Source organism: Notechis scutatus, chromosome 5 (assembly GCF_049901735.1).
Source record: "Notechis scutatus isolate UNSWTSFEM ecotype Mainland chromosome 5, rNotScu1.2, whole genome shotgun sequence".
NCBI classification, from domain to species: domain Eukaryota; kingdom Metazoa; phylum Chordata; class Lepidosauria; order Squamata; family Elapidae; genus Notechis; species Notechis scutatus.
In genome coordinates, this window is record NC_142013.1 from 61124743 (window position 1) to 61144781 (window position 20039).

General features: G+C 39.1%; 1 protein-coding gene across 1 annotated transcript; it reads left to right on the forward strand.

Moving 5' to 3' along the window:
- Positions 1-4209: 4209 nt before the first annotated feature.
- Positions 4210-14895, forward strand: DYNLT3 (dynein light chain Tctex-type 3). The gene is made up of 5 exons (XM_087967707.1): positions 4210-4239; positions 10616-10657; positions 11601-11724; positions 13294-13375; positions 14823-14895. The coding sequence occupies exons 1-5, from the start codon at positions 4210-4212 to the stop codon at positions 14893-14895; spliced, it is 351 nt and encodes a 116-aa protein (XP_087823833.1).
- Positions 14896-20039: the final 5144 nt, after the last annotated feature.

The following is a 20039-nucleotide window of genomic DNA, read 5'->3' on the forward strand; positions in this document are numbered from 1 at the left end:
TCCCCAGAAGGATGACGGATGGAAGTGGGAGAGACTTCAAAGATAATATAAAACAATGACAGAAAAAGAGGACTGGAGTCTAGACTCACAAGCAGCGTCAATAAATAAGTTTGCCCCGTTTCTGCACGTGCAGTATTTACGGAGCAAGGAGGTACTGTTTCAATGGTAATAGAGGAGGTGAGGAGGACTAAAAAATTAGTACTATCTTAATTTGCCACTGTTGATATTAAATGGCTTCAAGGCTGCTATTTAATTGCACTGATTAAAAAAATTCAAATATCACTTCAGATGTCTCATGTGAATAGGCAAACAAATGCATAATGCTCTTGGAACAGGTTGTTTCTGTTTTGGGGATTCATATATTTTGGATCATGTGGTAGAAAGATCCATGTGAAATTGGGGCATTGTTGATGGTCTGATTTACATTTTGTACTATTTTATATTTTTGCTTAATACACTCTAATAAACCATAATTGAGTAGATTCACATCATTTGGTAAATCATATGCCACAGTATGTGCTAACTCCAAATTAAACAAGTCAAGCTCAACTCAGTGGAGGCTTGGCCCAGTTATTTTAAAGGATACAATTATTTGGCTCCTTATTGCTTTGCTGTTTAAAATAAATATAATATCACCCCTGGTGATGCAGAGCTCATCAATTCAATTCAGTGTCTTTTCTACATTTTGTGAGTGTGTTCATAAAACACATTGTATTAAGGATATACTGTATGGACAAGTATGAAATACAGAAGGTTAAATAAAGCATGGTAGTTAATGTATATACATGTGGTTAAGTATTATTATCTAGTTTGGTAATAAAATGTCTAAAAGCTCAGAGAGCACCAAGGAATCCACAGTTCAACCCTGAGCTACAAATATTCTCTTCTATCAATGATATAAGTGTATTAGAAATCTATATATGCTTGCATAATATTTGCATCAGATAAATACAGAACAGCAACTGTTTACACAACCAACTATTAAGTTCTTATGACATCTCTGGATCCCTGCACAAGTGGATAGCCGTGTTCCTGTCAAACAGGCAACATATAGTCAAAATAGTCAAAATAGGGAGGGCCCTATCAAATCCGGCACCAGTTAACAGGTGTGTCCCCCAAGGCAGTGTTTTAGGACCCACACTCTTTCTGCTTTACATCAATGACCTATGCGATCATATTAAAAACAGCTGTGTCCTCTTCACTGATGATGTAAAATTATTTAACACCACTGACAATGCTGCTGCCCTACAAAGCGTCAGAATGGTTGTCTAATTGGCAACTCCAAATTTCAGCTAACAAATGCTCTGTTTTACACATTGGCAATAAAAATCAGAAAACGAAATATAAGTTGGGTGGAAATTATCTCATAGACAACCATCACTCTGTCAAGGACCTGGGAGTACTCATCTCAAATTATCTAAGCCCCAGAGTTCACTGTAACAGCATTGCCAAAAAGGCACTAAGAATTGTTAACCTTATTTTGCAAAGCTGCTTCTCCAGTAACATCGAATTGCTAACTAGGACATATAAAGCCTTTGCCAAACCAATTCTCAAATACAGCTTGTCCGCCTGGAACCCACACTGTATATTGGACATTAACACAATCAAGCGGGTTCAAAGGTATTTCTCGAGAAGACTACTCCCTTTAATCACAACAGTATTCCCTATGCCTCCCCTCCAGGCTTGAAATTTTGGGCTTGGACAATCTTGAACTGCGCCACCTGCAGTCCGATCTAAGCAGAGGTGGTATTCAGCAGGTTCTGACCAGTTCTGGAGAACCGGTAGCAGAAATTTTGAGTAGTTTGGAGAACCAGCAAATACACCTCTGACTGGAAATTTTACAGTATCCTTCTCCTGCCATGCCCACCAAGCCACGCCCACCAGTTCGGTAGTAAAAAAAAAAATTGAATCCCACCACTGGATCTAAGCATCATTCACAAAATTGCTATAACATCGTGCCCGTCAACAACTTCTTCAGGTTCAACCATAATAACACACAGGCAAACAACCAATTCAAACTCATGGAAAACCATTCCAAACTCGGTTGCATACAACTTCAGCAAGAGTGGTCAATGCCTGGAATGCCCTACCCAACTCCATTGTTACAGCCTCAACCCCACACAGTTTCAACCTCAAACTGTCTACCGTGGATCTCACCCCATTACTAAGAGGTCCTTAAAGGGGGCGTGTATAAGCGCACCAGTGTGCCTACTGTCCCTGTCTTACTGTCCCCATTTATCTGTATTTAGTTCCTTTGTTCATATTTATGTTCATGCCTATACTTGTTATCTTGTATATGTTTAACAAATAAATAAAATATAGATGACTCAACATATGACCATAATGGCTAGTGATCCCTGGCATCCTCTGGCTTGACACATATATTCTAAGGACGTTTTCCCTGCACCATCCTTCTGTGGAGAAAATTATATTGACATGCAATCTATTATTGTTACAATTTGTATTCCAATATTACCTATCCATAGGTAAGCTTGAAAAACCATTTTGGATAATGATCTAAAATACCTTTTTCTCATTTCAATTATCCTCAAAACTTTAAGGATCCTTAGATGTTAGAACAACTATAGGCCCTGTAATTTACTCCTTTTAGCAGTTACTAATGGGAGAATCAATATATCTATTTATATGAAGAAGGAAAATCATAGCAAAGTTTCAGAAAAGAAAAGATTAAAAGAAACATGCTGAATGTAATGTGATTGATATGTTTAAAATATAAGCAATAAAGTTTGAAATATATGACTAATAACTTCAATTATATAGGTTACCTGAATGACTTACTTAAATTAACCACATCTTAACCAGGTGGGTTTTGCAAACTCAACCTATGTGGCATTAGGAGATTGGCCTGGAGGCAAGCAACAAATGTTTGCTTGTTACAATTCTGCAACACAAACCCTACCCTTTACATATGTACATATTGGCAGTCCTCAATTTACAACCATTCATTCATCATTCATTCAAAGTTACAATGGCACTGAAAAAAGTAATTTAAGACTGGGATCCTTGCACTTATTCCTGTTGCAGTAATCTTATAATCATGTAATCAGAATTTGTGTGCTTAGCAACTGGACATGTATTTATGACAGTTGCAGCATCCAAAGGTCATGTGATCACCATTTGCAATCCTCTCAGATAATTTCTGACAAGCGAGATCAATAGGGGAAACTGGATTTGCTTAAGGCCTGAGTGACTGCAGTGATTTGATATAACTGTGGCAAAAAGATAGTAAAATCAGGCATGACTCTCCTGTTGGGCTGGGGTGGGTGGGTTGGACTATATGACTTACAAGGTCCCTTCCAACTCTGTTGATCTAAATGCTGTTCTAAATGCCAATGCCGATCACTTAACAACTGCCATGCTTAGTAATGGAAATTTGATCCCAATTGTAGTCATAGGTCGGGACTATCTGTTTAAGATGCAAGTACAAAATGTAAGTGATTGCAAAAGTGATTACATTTTTCTTCATTTTAACTTCATTTTCCTTAGCAATGGTTTCCAGTGCTGTGTGCTATGCAAAATTCCCAACTATTGGATTGAATAAACCAAGTTTAAGAATATTGGAGTCAGCCAAGATTTTTAAATGTAATTTTTTGAATAAGCCATTGCAGCCTGATTTGAACATAACATTAAAGCCAAAATACATGTTATGCTGAAAGCAACTCAGCTGCTTGCTTTCATAAGCCCTAGGGTAGAAATTTTTGATCCAGGCATTCCCCAAGATAGGAATTGTCCTTTTTCAAAATTGCCTTATGTATATGTACAAAAAGCCACATCCTCGATTTAAAATTGGAAACCTGTGCCCATTTATTTTACAGTTAAGTGTCATAAAAATTATTGGACTTCAATCAGAATAAACATATAGAGAATTGGATAATTTATAAATACAGTTAAGTGTTGCTTGTGTATAATACATTCAGCCAGGATTCCGGAGGCTTAGAAGTCTTTTACGTTTCTAAATATTTAAGGCCTCTTTCTTAGTATTGCAAACAAGCAAATCTGGGGATGAGCCAGGCAACACCCAAACGAGCTTCGGAGACGAGAAGCCTTTCAGCCGGCAGAGGGAGTTGCAGTAAGAGGCATCCTGTTGCTCCGGCCTCAGAGGAGGAGAAGGAGGAAGTAGAATTGCTGAGCTAATGCAAGGGCGAGGCTGGGATTTGGGAGGCTTCTGCTGCTACCGTCGCTGCAGCCATGAAGGAGTTTCAGCCCCGTAACGATGAGGTAACACAGTTCTTTCCCACACTGGTCGGCAGGAACCTTGGAAATCCCTCTTCTCTCGGGGTCGACCTTGCTCGATCGTGGACTGAAAGAGTCTCGAGGAACACAAGGCCGGCACTGTCAGTCCCGACGGTGTCGTCTCTGGCCGGGGTGCGAGGCAGGCTTGCCTCACCTCCTTTGGAGGGAGGTGATAGATCTCTCTCTCTATATATATATATATGTGCATATGTGTGTGTGTATATATATGTGTGTGTATGTATGTATGTATATACATAATAGATAGATAGATAGATAGATAGATAGATTATCTATCTATCTATCTATCTATCTATCTATCTATCTATCTATCTATCTGGATAGATTATGAATGAATATATACATACATATACATATACATATACATATACATATACATATACATATACATATACATATACATATACATATACATATACATATACATATACATATACATATATATATACATATATATATATATATATATATATATATATATATATATATACACACACATACATACACACATATACATATACATAAACATATACATATATATTATATATACATATATACACACACATATATATAACACATATATGTATGTATGTATATATAAAACCAATCACAGGCGATGCAGCCAAGTCAGAGCAGTGAGACTTCATACTTTAAATAACAAAATTATAGTCCTGAAGTATCAAGAGGACACACTCTGCATATGTGTGTGTATGCATGTGGTGACTTTTCTTTCAGGGATGGAGAGGATGCATCAGCATTTTAATTTTTCAGCTGTTCATTTTTACAATTGATTTTTATTTTAGTAGCCATTAAAACTCATGCTACAAAAATCAATAAATCAATTCAGCCCTTGCTTATCAATGGAGACCAAGTGGAGCAAGTGGCCAATTTTAAGTTTCTGAGTGTTACTATAAAAGAGGACCTGACCTGGGCTGTTCACATTGCAGCCCTGGTCAAAAGAGCCCAGCAGAGATTATAGTACCTGAGACTTCTCAGAAAACAATAACTGAATGAAAAACTGCTGGTGACCTTCTACTGCTGCACCATAAAGAGTATCTTAATTTACTGCGCCTGTGTATGGTTTGCCAATTGCATAGGGGCAGATAGGACAGCACTCCAGAGGGTTAAAGTCATTGTCCAGAAGAACATTGGTTGCCCTCTCCCCTCTTTGGAAGAGCTTTATAGCTCCCGCTACCTTAAGAAAGTTCAAAACATTCTCAAAGATCCATCTCATCCTGGGCACCCCTTTTTTTAAACTATTACCATCTGGCAGACAGTACAGGATAATAAAAACAAAAACAAATAGGCTGAAAAACAGCTTCTATCCCAGAGCAGTAACTCTATTGAATTCTACTGTATAGTGCAGTGGTGGTGCTGGGTGGGTGGGTGGGGGGTCAATTCAATGTGTGGAGTGTGAAGGATATGTGTTTGTATTTATTTTCATGGTCATAATGTGCACTGAAGATGGTGTTTTATTTTGTTGTACAAGGTGCAATGGCAATAAAGTAAACTAAAATAAACAAACTAAAAAACTAAAACAATAGAATTAATACTTTGTTTAAAGAATACTTAAAGGAATTTCGCTGCTTTCATCGCCTGGAATGGTCATGCTGGTAGAGTCATTGTGCCTCTAGCTGGGTCACAGGAAGTGATTCAAGTGAAGCAATATCTAAATTGACCTCTTAGTTGCCTCTATGTGTCACTCTGCCTTCAACTAACCTCATCACAAAATGGAAAGTTGTACAGTAGCCCATATTCATGACCTCTCCAAGTTTCTTCTTTTATGATTTGCTAGATCATGCTAAAACTTTTTAAAAGCTCAGAAAACTTAAACCTATAGTTGCAATATTCCTTTACAAATAGTAATTGTTTACATATATATTTATTATTTAAAATATTTTAAGACCACCCATATAAACTCTTAAGTATCTGACAATAAATTGACATAACAAAAGACAAAACAATATTTTATTTTTTATTTTGGATAAATTGCTCAGATTTACAGTTAGGTTTCAGGCCAAATGGCATTAGTCTACATTACTCTTGTAAGTGACCAGTGGAATCTGGAGAGAAGAAGCATGGTTCTCCTGATCCTTGTACATCTCTTAGAGTTTGATAAAGGGACCATTGGCTCTATCATGATTCTGCTACTATAATTGATATTTATTTTTATTAAATTTATTTGCTGCCCATCTTCGAAGTTTCTCTGCATTGCATACAGCATAAAATACATAGGTAGTCCTTGACTAAACCATTTGTTTAGCAACCATTTGAAATTACAACGACAATGAAAAAAGTGATTTATGACCATTTTTCACACTTATGACCATTGCAACATCCCCATGGTCATGTGATCAAAATTTGAATGCTTGGCAACTGAGTCATATTTATGACTGTTGCAGTGTCCCAGGGTCATGTGATCCCCTTTTGTAACTTCTGACAAAGTCAATAGGGAAGCCAGATTCACTTAACAATTGTGTTACTGGCTTAACTGCAATGACCCACTTAACAACTGTGGCAAGAAAGGTAAAAAAACTCACTTCTTAGTAACAGAAATGTTGCTCATAAGTTGAGGACTACCTGTAAGTTGGGACAGAGTATTCAAACTCCTGACCACTACATAGTGTTAGAAGAGTGACTGTTTTGTACCATGTTATTTACATGTGTATAGAATTTCTATGAAAGGTAATCTGTTCAGAGTGAGATACCATCCATATACAGATGTTACTATTTATATTCTGGGCTTGATCACAAGACTAGGTGCCATGATGGCCAGAGCTTCAAAGAACAGTCCTGAATCCATGTATTTCCAACACCATTGAAAGTTTGAACAGTCATTGAACAAATGGCTGTAACATGAGGACTGCTTGTACTTTGTTTTAAATGTTGATATATGCCACACTTTTTTGTACTTTGAAGTGCTCTTGAAGATTATTCAGAAACTTTCAGTTATGCAAAATATAATCACCTATATGCTGATGGATGAGAACCTGTGTGGTAATGATGCACCAACAATACAAGGAATGCATTAATCGCCAGTTTGTTTCTACATATAATTCAAGGAGCTGATTATTACCTACAAATCCTACAAGTCTGAGAAACAATACTTATGGATTTTCCTTCCAGAGGAAAATTACCTCTCCCATTGGATCTACCCATGAAATGATGCTCTAGATTCTCCATTCCCAATAAATGGGTGGATTCAGAAAGAGGTTGCCATGGAGAAGAGAGGGTTAGCCTGCTCTCTGAAGTTCCTGGTGGCAGGATAAGAAGCAACGGATGGAAACTAATCAAGGAGAGAAGCAATGTAGAACTAAGGAGAAATTTCCTGACAGCGAGAACAATTAATCAGGAGTGAAGTTACCTCAAGATGTTGTGGGTGCTCCAACACTGGAGGTTTTTCAAGAGATTAGAGAGCCATTTGTCTAAAATGGTATAGGATTTCCTGCTTCAGCAGGGGATTGGACTAGAAGACCTCCAAGGTCCCTTCCAACTGTTATATTGTTTGTTATTCTGTTTAATTATTTTGAATTCTCAGTTGCCCACTACACTTTTTTTTTCAGTTAAAGGGTTAAGAAAAAGGGTTCTGCAAATTGGTATATGTGTATGTGACATCATTCAGAGATGCTGTCATGTCTATTTCATTCTCTGCCCCATAAATACACATATTTGGATTTAGGTATTATACTAAACTGTAATTTGCCTAATAATGATTTATTGAGAAGAGTACAATTGGCTGACTTCATACAATGCACTAAGCCATAAGCTTTTGTTTACAAACCAAATTGCTTATATTTTAGCATATGACCCAATTCAGTGGAAAACACAGCTAGCTTGATTCTGCTGTTCATTTCTATTTTAAAACACTGGATTTTAACATTTCTTTGAAATAAATTTCTTAGATTTGGGACACTTTCTACCATGACATTCTCATCAATCCATTGCATTTTTTTAAACATAACTTTTCCTGTGATTCCCAGACCAGTTGCTACAGATGCAACATTGGTGAATTCTTGTGGCTCATATTAGTGAGTTATTAGCTTTGATGCTTAAGGAGTTGTACTGTATATGGATGCCACAGGCTGCTTTCTGGAGCATCTTTTTCATTGTGGGCCACATTAGCATTGTGGTTGTCCTCAGGGGCCATGGTGGGGGGGCATGGCCAAGATGGGCATGGCTGAACTGGCCTGGCCAGTTCACGTCACTCACGTGGGCCAGGCAGTGTTGGGGAGGGAATCCAGGGGTGTCTGGCATGTGGGATGATGGGCAGGAGGCTTGTCCCACAGGATGAGGTGAGGTGAGGTGACATGGAGTGGGGTGGGGATGCTGTCACCATGAGGCAATGCAGGGGGTGGGACAGCTGGTGCTGGAAACCATTGGCCATTGTGCACTCACCCTTTGCGCACGGGGGGGGGCAATGTTTTCCGGCAGCACCCTCAGCCTGCCAGCCCACTTGATGCGCTTACTCCGTCCTATTGTCTGTTTTTGCTTGCAGGAGAGTAGGTTGCCTCTGGTCATCTCCTCACCCCCTGGTGGATCTTGCCCTCGGCCTATGCATGGAGCATGTTCCCCTCGCACACCCAATGCACCTCCACCAATGTCACTGGCACCGCTCAGCATACCCACCACCACCACCACTCGGCAGACCTGCCCAGCTTGAAGAAGGTACAGCAGCCAGCTAGAAAGCCCGAGTTGAGGTAGTAGAGCATGCCGAGGCTCAGCAGAAAAAAGTCTGCTACCACGAGTGGGGAAAGTCAGATTCCCATTGGCACCATGGCCACCCAGGCCCAGCAGAGACAGGTGGGAGGCATACGATCCTAACCGGGCTTGGGCAGCCATGGGGCCAGTGGGGATCCAGTTTTCCCGCTTGCGGTGGCCGACCTTTGCCTTATGGGCCTGGGTATGCTCTACCACCTCTATTCGGGCTTTTTAGCTAGGCACTTTGCCTCCTTCATGCTGGGCAGGCCTGGTGCTCAGGGCGGCAACAGCAGTGGTCTAATGGACTTATGTGAGCTGTTGCCGACCTTGTTGGTGGCAGCAGCCCACAGTGATGCTGAGGTGCATTGGATGTGCAAGGAGAACATACTCCATGTGTGGGCCAAGGACAAGACCTGCAAGGGGGCTGAGGAGTTGACCAGCAGCGACCTGCTCTCCAAATGCAAGCAAAAACTGACAGAACAGAGTAGGCAGGCTTATAATGTCTGGCAGCAGCTGCCCCACCTCCAACCTCACCTTGTCTCTGCCCACGGTAGTGGCAGTAGCTGAAGGCAGAGGCACAGGGGGAAGGCACGTAGTCCAGTCTGTTGGATGCGCTGGGCAGCTGCCGGCCCATTCCAGCCAAGTGGGATAGAGTAGGCGCGTCTGGTGGTCTGTATCACGTGCCTCTTTCTCCTCTGCTGGCAGTGCCACCAATGCCGCACCTGCTTGGAGGGCCAGCCCAATGGTCACAGTGGGCTGCGGAGCCCCTGCTGCTGGACACCTCCCCCCTACACATGTACACACAAACGTGTGCAGTGTGCAGAGCCACACTGAGGCAATGATGGGGGTAGGGTCAATATGGGAAGCCTCTGTCTGGAGCCTCTGGCAGGTTTTTTTAAAAAAAAACCTGTGGAGCAACAGCGTCCCTTTTTGTCCACCCTCCCCTCCATTGCCTCCGCGCCTGATGCTGAGAGGTTCTGCGGACCACCCCGCAATGCCAGAAGCAGCATGCCACTGCCACCTGCCTGCCGCATCCACCCCAACTGTGACCTAACGCTGGTCACAGTCCAGTCTGGATGGCCACCATCAAGTTGCAAATCAGTGCCCAGTCAGCCTGGGCCAGGCCGAGGTTCCATGGGCCAGTCCTTTACTGTTTCCAGGATGGCCCTGCAACCAGATCTAACCACCTCACAGGCTGGATCCAGCCCATGGGCGTTGAATTTGACACTCCTGCTCTAGATCTAAAGCACTGCACATGCATTATTCTGTAGTATACAAATTTTAGTGTCTGATTTTTCAAGATAAAAGCAGTGAATTAAAGAACCAGCTAAACAGTACATTTGGATCTTTGTGGGTTTTAGTACTATGATACATATTTGTTAAGATATAACAATTTGATTGTAGTAGCAATATGCATGAACTTCATAAATTAATTATATTACCAGAATGAATGAAGATTATGACTATTAACTTTGCATTCGAAGGAGTTGTATTTTTTTTTAATGGCCTGTACGTTTTTGTGTTCTGGAAAGTGATATGCTGTACTGTTTATTTAGTTTAAATTTTTATAAGTTGCAGTACACTCAGATTGGATGAATTTGGGTAAAATATTAATATATATTTATATATTTTAATATATTTACAGATGATCTTTAACACTGAAGAAGCCTACAATATTATTAAAGATGTGAGTTATACATGTTTTGGTAATAAAATGCACTTTGACATGTTTTCTTTGTGTATTAAAAATAGAAATGACAGATGTTTCTGAAAGACTTGATCTATAATCCTATATGCATTTAATTTGGTGTATTATTGAATTTTGGAAATAAGATAGCTATGGTGATAGCCAAACTTTGCATTCATATTTAATTAATAGATGTTTGAGGTTTTTAACATTTTAATATCAAGACAATGCACTGAATTTTAAATGTCTATGTGTGGAACAGGTACATTAGAGGATACACACTAGCAGAAAGTTATTTCTGTCAGTTTTCTGCAGTTTGCTATACTCTCAGACTAAGATATAGTCGGATATGGGTGACTACCTACTAGCTAACAACATAGGAGTGCTTGACTGTGAGGAAAAGTGTCTGGTATCACTCATTTAATTTGCAGAATTATGTGGTAGCTTGGAGATCCTTCTTTGATTGGAAGGAGATTTTGGGTCAGGAGAAGGCTGTTTAGGATCTGAGCCAATTATGTTTAGCATTACATAGCAACAAGTTCTGTTGAATTCTTTGCTGTAGTAACACATGTGCTTAATTGGTTTGTAAACTGTGTTTCTTGTATTGCAATGAAGCCTTTTGTTTCACTAGAAAACTTAATCTGTATCATATGATGTTTACAACTGGGCCAGAGAAATCCAGCACTGTGAAAATAAATAAGATGCTGCTTTTATTTGTTGTATCAATATGTAAACTCAACACAATGAGATATTTTAGAGATGTTGAGATAACACTTGGATTATTGACTGATTGCTTTTGTAATGTCTCATAATTTCTAATCTAGACATTAGAAAAAGTGCCATGGATTTTGAGTTATTTTCCATTCATTATATAAAATATTTACATTTATATTTCTATAAAAGTCTTTTACTTGTTCTTTTAGTATTTTCTTTCCTTTTTCAGTGCATAGAAGGGGTTCTGGGCAAGGCAGATTATAACCATGACAGTGTGAATAAATGGACTACAGCTATAGTAGAACAGTCTCTAGCAAATCTGGTAAAACTGGGAAAAACATATAAATATATTGGTAAGACTCATTGTGAATATATAATACTATTTCTTTGTGAAGTTTGTGAAAACTTAAGACGGTATACTAATAGCTTCTTCTCCTTGAGCAGTTTTCTTCAGCCTGATTTTCTCCAGATGTCCTGAGACTTCAACTCCATAATCAAGAAGATACTAAATTATTAATATTTAATTATTAAATAATTAAAGTGATAGATTAGGATTTAATTCTCACTTACCATCAGGCAGGCACAAATATAAAAGGAGCAGGAAAAATACAAGGAGCCTTGCTAATCTTTTTTGGCCAATATTACCAAATAAAGGGATTACAGGATTGTAAAAAGAGATGGTTATTTTTTTTTATGTTATAGAATAGAATGTTTTAAAGCAGAAGCATGCCCAGATATCTCCAGTGAATATATTTAAATCAGTAATATCCTTTATTTATGCCATATACACACACCTAATCCTTACATATATCTGTGTATCACTACTATGGATTTATCCTCTTTAGCCTTATAGTGTAAAGTCTACCTTTGGTCTATCCATTTGTACCAGCAATTCCAACTGTTGTAGTATTTTAAGGTGTCTTTATTTTTTAATGCCAAAGTTAATTTGTCCATTTCTGCACAACTTGAAATTTTTTGAATGATCATCTCCTCTGATGGAACATGAGGCTGCTTCCAACATTGGGCAAAAGCTAATCTGGCCGCTGTCAAAATGTGTATTATTGTGTATTTCGCTTTTTTGGATATTTGTTTATCAAAGATCCCTAACAAAAAGGGCTCTGGTTTGTATTCGATCTGTTCTCTTGTCATTTCTTCCAGCCAATTTCTAATTTTCTGCCAATATTAAGGATTAAAAAAAAAAAAGAGGTCTTACAAACTGTTGAAGATGAGAATGTTTTTAATTGTTTTCTATTTTTTCTTTCTATTTTCTTCTCCCTTTTTTTCTCTTTCTTTTTTCTTTTTCATTTGTGTATGTGTTGTCGGTTGTTTTAATTGTAAAATCAATAAAATTTATTTATAAAAATAAATAAATAAATAAAATCAGTAATAGAGCTATAGAAAACCAGATTCTTGTGTAGCTGTCTCAAATCTGGTGTTATCTGGTATTATCTAGTTTTGTATTCATTAAGTATTCATAGACATGGTATCATATTTTAGTATGTTTAGATGCTGTGCCTTTTAAGTGCAATAGTGATTATTTTGCAGAAAATTAAATGTACAAAGAAGAATTCTTTACTGAAGGCAAAGTTAGCTAGTTTTCCCCAAAAAAATCTGTACATAGAATTGCTAGAATTGTTAGTGGGGAAAAATTTTAAGGAGAAGAAGAAATGAATCTCAATGATTTAATCTTTCTGAATAAAAAGAACTTAAGAAAACTTCGTAGCATAATTGGTATAATTAATTGTTGGGAAAAAGTGGAAGATTTTCATATATACTTTGCCACTGTAATGATAGAGGTTTTTCTTATAGTTGGGCTTTACCCCAACCCCAATAAAATCTTCATTAGGAAAATCTGCAAGTTTGAATAATTTATCAGTTTATTGCTTTATTAATGAATACTGAATTTTTGCTCTATCCATTAGTGACCTGTGCTGTGATACAGAAGTATGGGGCTGGTCTGCATTCTGCAAGCTCATGTTTTTGGGATACTACAACTGATGGTAAATATCAAGCTGCAGCAAATAAAAGCATCAGTTAAATTATACACTGTAGAAGTATCACTTCAATTTTTAATGAAAGTATACAATGAAAAGTGGACAAAACTGCAAACCATAGGAATCCTATACCAGTTGTAATAAAATTTGACAATTCCCATAGTGTATGTAAATTGTCAGCGATTGAAATTAGGGTTGTTTGGCTAAAACCTGAAACAATGTAATTGGAAGTGACGCCTGTGATCTGTAGTTTTCTGCAATTTTCATTGTTACAAAGATTGGGCTCACGATTATAGTAAGGTAGAGTTTTACCAGGATTTTTACCCAAACACTTTTCGCCTGGATGGAGAAAAGACAGAAACTGGAAGCTTTGTCTGCTTGCAAATGGGGCACTTTGAAATTGAGCGATTCGCTTCATTTCAAAGTGCCCGATTTGCAAGCAGATGAAGCTTCATCTCCCTCTGCACAGCAGAGCTAGTCAGAGGCACGGGGATGAGGCAAGGGATCCCAACAGGCCACCTACTGTCCCACTGTGTTTCGGCTTGTCCACAGCCATGCCGGGGCAGGCACCCATGCAGGGCATCAGGATCACCTTCCTCCCCCCGCCTCTGCCTTCGCCTGCTGCCAGTGCTGCAGCATGAGCCTCCCATGAACCAGGCAGCTGCCCAGCATGTCTGGACCACCTGCCTCCCCCTGCCTCTATCTGCTGCTGGTGCCACTGCACAAGCCTCCCACTAGCCTCCTGTGATCCAGGCAGCAGCACAGCACACCTGGATCACCTGTCTCCTCCTTGCCTCTATGCTCGGATTAACATATCTTCACTGTGCCAAGGGGCTGGCAGACTGCTGCTGCTGCTGGATACCATTGGCCCCCGGGCACTTACCGCCTCTTGTGCTGGCCATGCCCTTCCCCAGCCTCCTGGCTTATTTTTGGGGTAGTGCTTATATTAGGCTCACCCAAAAGAATCGGGTTAGGAGTTATTTTTTGGGTGGGTCTTATTTTGGGGGAAACAGTAGCAAAAGTTTGATTGACAAAATGCGGAAGATCTTAGCTTCTTTTGGTTTTTCTGTATGTCAACTTTCGGCCTGTCCTGAAGTTCACTGGGTTACTGTAAGTATCCATTTTTCCTTGTACCCCAACTTACCCTAACAGGATTGCTGGGTAAAATAGGAATGCATTAATTAGAATGCTTTGATCTGTAAAAGAGGTAGAATCTTAATCTAATAAATGAATAAAGTGCATTACAATAAGGTCATAATATCTTAAATATACGAAATAAGGCTGAAAGAATTCAGAGATATTTTCTAGAAAACAGCACAGTCCAATATAACCATCAAGTAAATGTCTGCTATTCCCTGTGAATGAATATAGGCTATAAAATATTGGGTAGAGATGTTGCCATTTTATGAATTAAAAAGTGCCTGATCATTATTTTTCTTTAAATCCATTACTGGTACTTGCACAGTCAGATGGGAAAACAGAACAATGAACTGTCTGGTCAGTGTCTTTGCTGTGGCCATAATCTTGTAGCAAAGATTAAAGATTGTAAATTGGATAAAATAAATTATCCCAAAGCCTTTTAAATTAGAAACTATCAAATACTCAGAATGTACTGTAAGAATTACTAAATATATATTATTAAGTCTGAGAAAAAGAGGTAGGAAATGTGTTTTTTAAAATGTTTCTGCAAAAATGTTTATATTACACTAAAGCTTTTTTCTGTCAGTTGGGAGACTGCTACATATATGCTGAATTTAAAAGACAAAAATTTGAGTATGCTACAATTGTATGTTTTATGCTTCTGCCCTAAAAAAAGGAAATAATAATAAAGATAATCAAAAACAAAAATATGCTGGATTATCACCAATACTTTGCAAATAGGAAATTAGGATAAATACTCAGAGAATAAATTATGCATAATATACAAGAAGTTGACATATATTTTGCATTGAGTGACAGATCTCAGTGTTTCAGATGAAGGTTTTTAACCTGTTGTCAGAACTCTTTGAAACCTCTTTATTTCTCAAAATAATGATTGATAAGCTTCAACTTGACTACTAAAATCTAGTTTTGTTTATTCCAAGACAAATCTCTGATACTGGCATAGAGAGAACTGAACTGGGTCTCTTGAGAACTGAATGAGTGTCATAGAAAGCCCACCACTGAAGGATTCCATGGTTGTGGTTCAAACTTATATGGAGAAAAGTTTCCACAAAATAGTAGATTTCAAAACCTGTTGTTTTAAAAAGTTATGTTCAAAACTTTTACCGCATACAGTATGCGGTACATTTATAGTAAATGAACAGAAGAAAGATTAAACACATTTTAAGAGGTTTTTTTCATTGTAGAATGCTGAATATCCCCCCCCCAAATCAAAGTATATATTATTCTTTACATGGCATTAATATTTTATAAGAGAATGTAGTTTTTATGCAGGAATTTGCCATGATGAAATTCTTAGGACTTACTTAGAAAATTGAGATAATCTTTTATTAGCCTTTTATTTAGCCTGTGAGGTGATTAGATCTAGCCTATGGGGCCATCCTGGAAACAGTGAAGGACTGGCCCCTGGCACCTTGGCCTGGCCCAGGCTGACCGGGCACTGATCTGCAACCTGGTGGTGGCCATTCGGGCCAGACCACAGCCAGCATTAGATCCACAGCGCCACCTTGGCCCCACCTTCTGGGCGTGCTCATAGGAGGCAGTGAGCGCGCCAGGGCTGGCATCATGGGTGAAAGGAAATTGCTCAGAACGCAGTCCCCAGGGATGCCAGCTCCCCATCACACACAGCCTCCTATGTGCATGCCCAGGGGCGGGGCCAGGGAAGCACCGCAGACCTAATGGTGGCCACAATCCAGTCTGGATGGCCACCATCAGGTTGCAGATCAGTGCCCAGTCAGCCTTGGCCAGGCCAAGGCTCCATGGGCCGGTCCTTTACTGTTTCTAGGACGGCCCTGCGGCCAGATCTAACCACCTTGCAGCTGGATCCGGTCCATGGGCCTTGAGTCTGATAGGGTTCTGATGACTCCCATTTTGTGCTCCAGTGGGTGGTGGGAATCAAAATGTAAATATTGATCTGTGTGAGTGGGTTTTCTGTAAACTTCAACATTAAGGCTTCTGTCTTAATGTGTACCACACAGTCCAGGAAGACTAGTCTATTTTCCTTAACATCTTCCCATGTGTCATGCTCCTGGTGGAGACTGACTCTGAGGGAGAGGAGGAACAGCCGACAGGGAGTGGAAGTGTGGCTCCGGAGGTTGTGGAGGAGGCTGGGGAAGGGCAGAGGCCAGCTGAGCAGTTAGAAGAGGACCCAGGCCCATCCCCTCTCCATCTAGGGCACACAGGGAGGAGAGGATAAGGGAGAGACGTGGTCTCCTCTGGAGGAGAGGGCCTTGATCCTCTTCATGAGCTGCAGGTGTGACAACTGCATAAGTTTGGACCTGCATACTGGCAAACGCTGGAAACAAAGCGTGTTTTGTTTTGTTTTGAGGTTATCGTGGTTGGATCATCACACCATGTGAATTTGATGTATATGTCCATAGTGTTGATATGTTTGGTGATCACTTCCAACATTTCTAATTCCTGTGTTTTGATCTTGAGCCAAGTATCATCCACATACCTATAACAGTGAGTGGGTGGGATTCCTGTGTAGGAGTCTAGGGCTTTGGTTTCTACCTCTTCCATGTAGAGGTTGGCCATATTAATTCCTTTCCTTGGAACACTTTATTGAAGCAAAAGTTGGACTTTGAAGAAACAAGATAGAATATTGGCAAGTTCAAAATTTGGTGTTGGAGAAAGCTCCTGAGAATACAGTGGACAGCCAAAAATGCAAACGAATCATCTAACAAATTATCCGAGGCTTCTTAGTCAAGGCATAAATTTCCAGGCTAAATTATTGTACTTCAGAAACATTCTACAAAGATCTAGCTCTATGAAGAATATAATGGTGGGAAAGATGGAAGGAAAGAGAAGAAGAGGACAACCAGCAGCAAGTTGGATAGATCCAATTACAGTAATAATGTGTACACATCAAGGACAGATCATCATGGAGAAAATCTATGTGATTGCTAAGTGTTGTCATAAACTTGATGGCATATAATCAGTCAATTAACTCTTGATAAGCCAACTTTAGCTTCTGCTAAGCAATGCATATTTTTCTAATTGCATAATATATTCTAGAATTATGCCCCGTATTATCATAAATCTGACTAGTCAATAGTAAATAGTTTCCTGCGTTCTCTTTTTCACTCATTGAAAACAGAAACATCATAATCAGTAATCCTTGGATTGTAAACAGTTATCATGAAGGGAAACCTAGAACATGATACAAAACAGAGGGCAATGCATTCTGTCCTGGAACATATGTCTGATAATGGAACTTTACAGCACTGTTTGGGAATGAGTGATTAATCCTCCCTAAAATTAGAATGGTTCAAGTAATGAGATTTAATTTTAAAATGTTTCTAGCTTGGTAACTATCCAAAGAATGTTGTGGCAAGTTCCATCAAAATAATAATTTAATAATACTATGTTTCTCAGAAAACACGACCCATCCCAATAATAAGCCCAATCCTAATTTTTGGGGAGTGGACCTAATATTACCCCAACCCGAAAATAAGCCCGGGGGAAGGGCATGGCCAGCACGAGTGGCGGCGCAGGCACGGGGGGGCAACTGTCTAGCTGTCGAGAAGGGCGAAAGTCATTCTGTGCTGAAGCAGAGGCATTCTGAGCCTTCAGTGTATCCCAGGATTGCAATGCCGAAGGCTCACAGTGGAGCCGTTTTTGTGAAAGGCTTTTGTCTCATTTAGATTTAAGTTACACTGTTTTTTTGTTTTTGTTTTTTTGAGGTAACTTCTATTTAAAATCATCAAATTTAATTATTTCCTATCGTAAAGAATTAAAATATTGTCATTTAGTGAAGTATTTTCTCATCAATTAGAACTGTTTCCTATTATATCATCCTTTTCTTTCCTTAACTCCCAGCTAGGAAAAAATATGTTCAAAATCATTGACTAGTATTTTATTCAGTTTCACATCAAAAATTATATAAAAATGGATTATGAAGAACAGAAAGAGTACATAAAATACAAATAAAGGGAGGTAAAGCAGAATATGAATTCAGTCAATGGATACTAAGGAAAATAACATTTAAGAAGTCAATAAGTACTGTATTAATAGTTTTAGTAAACTAATGGTCTATTAGCTTATTAAAATACTTTTCAATAAACCAATGATATCCCTGTAGATTTTATGACAAATTGCTAGGTTTTCATACAATTAATAAAACAGGAAATAAATTTGTTCAATCAGTGATTAGAATAAGTATACAATTAAGCAGTATCCAATCAATGATAAAGATTAAAAAAAAACTCAGTTCCTTCAATTTGTTTCTCTGTATCCAGGCACATTAGTTATTCGTCTGCCAATCTTATTGCTGCTATGTGAAATTTGGCAACATTAGCAATATTATACAACATCTAAGGCCATAAGAACGTTTTCATTTTGTCCTGTTAATTGTATCAGTAAAGGAACAATTAGATTTGCTGACTGCCCTGGTAATCAGAGCAGCAAATATTAGATGGTCTCAAGAACATATTTGCTGCAAGGACATGTTCTTTTAAACTTGTGGGCTAAGAGGTAAGATACTAAACTGAGCTCTAAAATGCTCTTTAGTGAGCAGCAGAAACCAGTACAAGTAGATATCTGCTTGATTTCCATCTGGGATATATTATACAAACTAATGTGGACTGGAATACAGCTAATCTCATTCTGATGTTCAGTATTCTAAACCCTTTCTCTAATAATTCTCCTAATTTGATAATATACTAAGAAGAAGAAGAAGAGTTTTCATTTTCAGGTGTGTTATTTCTATTCTAGGAGGCACAAAAATACACATCTAAGTGCCTGAAGCAGTGATTGCAAAATTTTATTTATATAGCCTCAAGAGATTTATAATGAGTGAGGCATTGTAAATGAGCATCTTAGAGCATTGGTTGCCAACCAGTGGGCCGGGGAAAAGAAAATTTGGGTGATCTGCAGAGAAATGTCACTCCCAAAGGAACCCCCAAAGCAATTAATCCAGGCTGCGTGGGAACACAAGTCTGCACCGCCCACATGGCCCGCAGGAACACAAGGCTTGCGTCGTTTCCATTGTGAACAACACAAGGTAGTGAGGGGAGGGGGTAAGGGGTGGAGGGGGGAACTTGCCCCACATGTCCCAAATGCCTCGCCTGGCCACCGGGCTGCTTCTTTCTGCTTCTTCCTTCTGCTTTTGGCTGCACATATGGAAAGCAGCAAAAGTCTTTCTCTCCCCCAAACTCCGCCAGAAATTAGTCTTTGGAACCCTGCAAGGTATCCTTCTCCAAGGGGCTGTGCCAGCACGACAAGTTTCACAAAGACTCATTTCTGGCAGAGTTTGGGGGAGAGAAAGAAAGACTTCTGCTGCTTTTCTTGCATGAAGCCAAAAGTCTCTCTTTCTCTCTCTCTCTCTCCCCCCAAGAACGGAGCTGGAAACGGTATCCTGCGATCCCAAATAAAGACTGGTCGATCAATGATAAAGATTAAAAAAAAACTCAGTTCCTTCAATTTGTTTCTCTGTATCCAGGCACATTAGTTATTCGTCTGCCAATCTTATTGCTGCTATGTGAAATTTGGCAACATTAGCAATATTATAC

What these genes read in the sequence shown, in the direction of transcription:
- DYNLT3 (XM_087967707.1), top strand. Translation starts at nt 4,210, where the DNA reads ATGAAGGAGTTTCAGCCCCGTAACGATGAG. An exon ending in CCTACAATATTATTAAAGAT is followed by an intron (nt 10,658 to 11,600) that starts GTGAGTTATACA and finishes TTCCTTTTTCAG; the next exon opens with TGCATAGAAGGGGTTCTGGG. An exon ending in GATACTACAACTGATGGTAA is followed by an intron (nt 13,376 to 14,822) that starts ATATCAAGCTGC and finishes CATTACTGGTAC; the next exon opens with TTGCACAGTCAGATGGGAAA.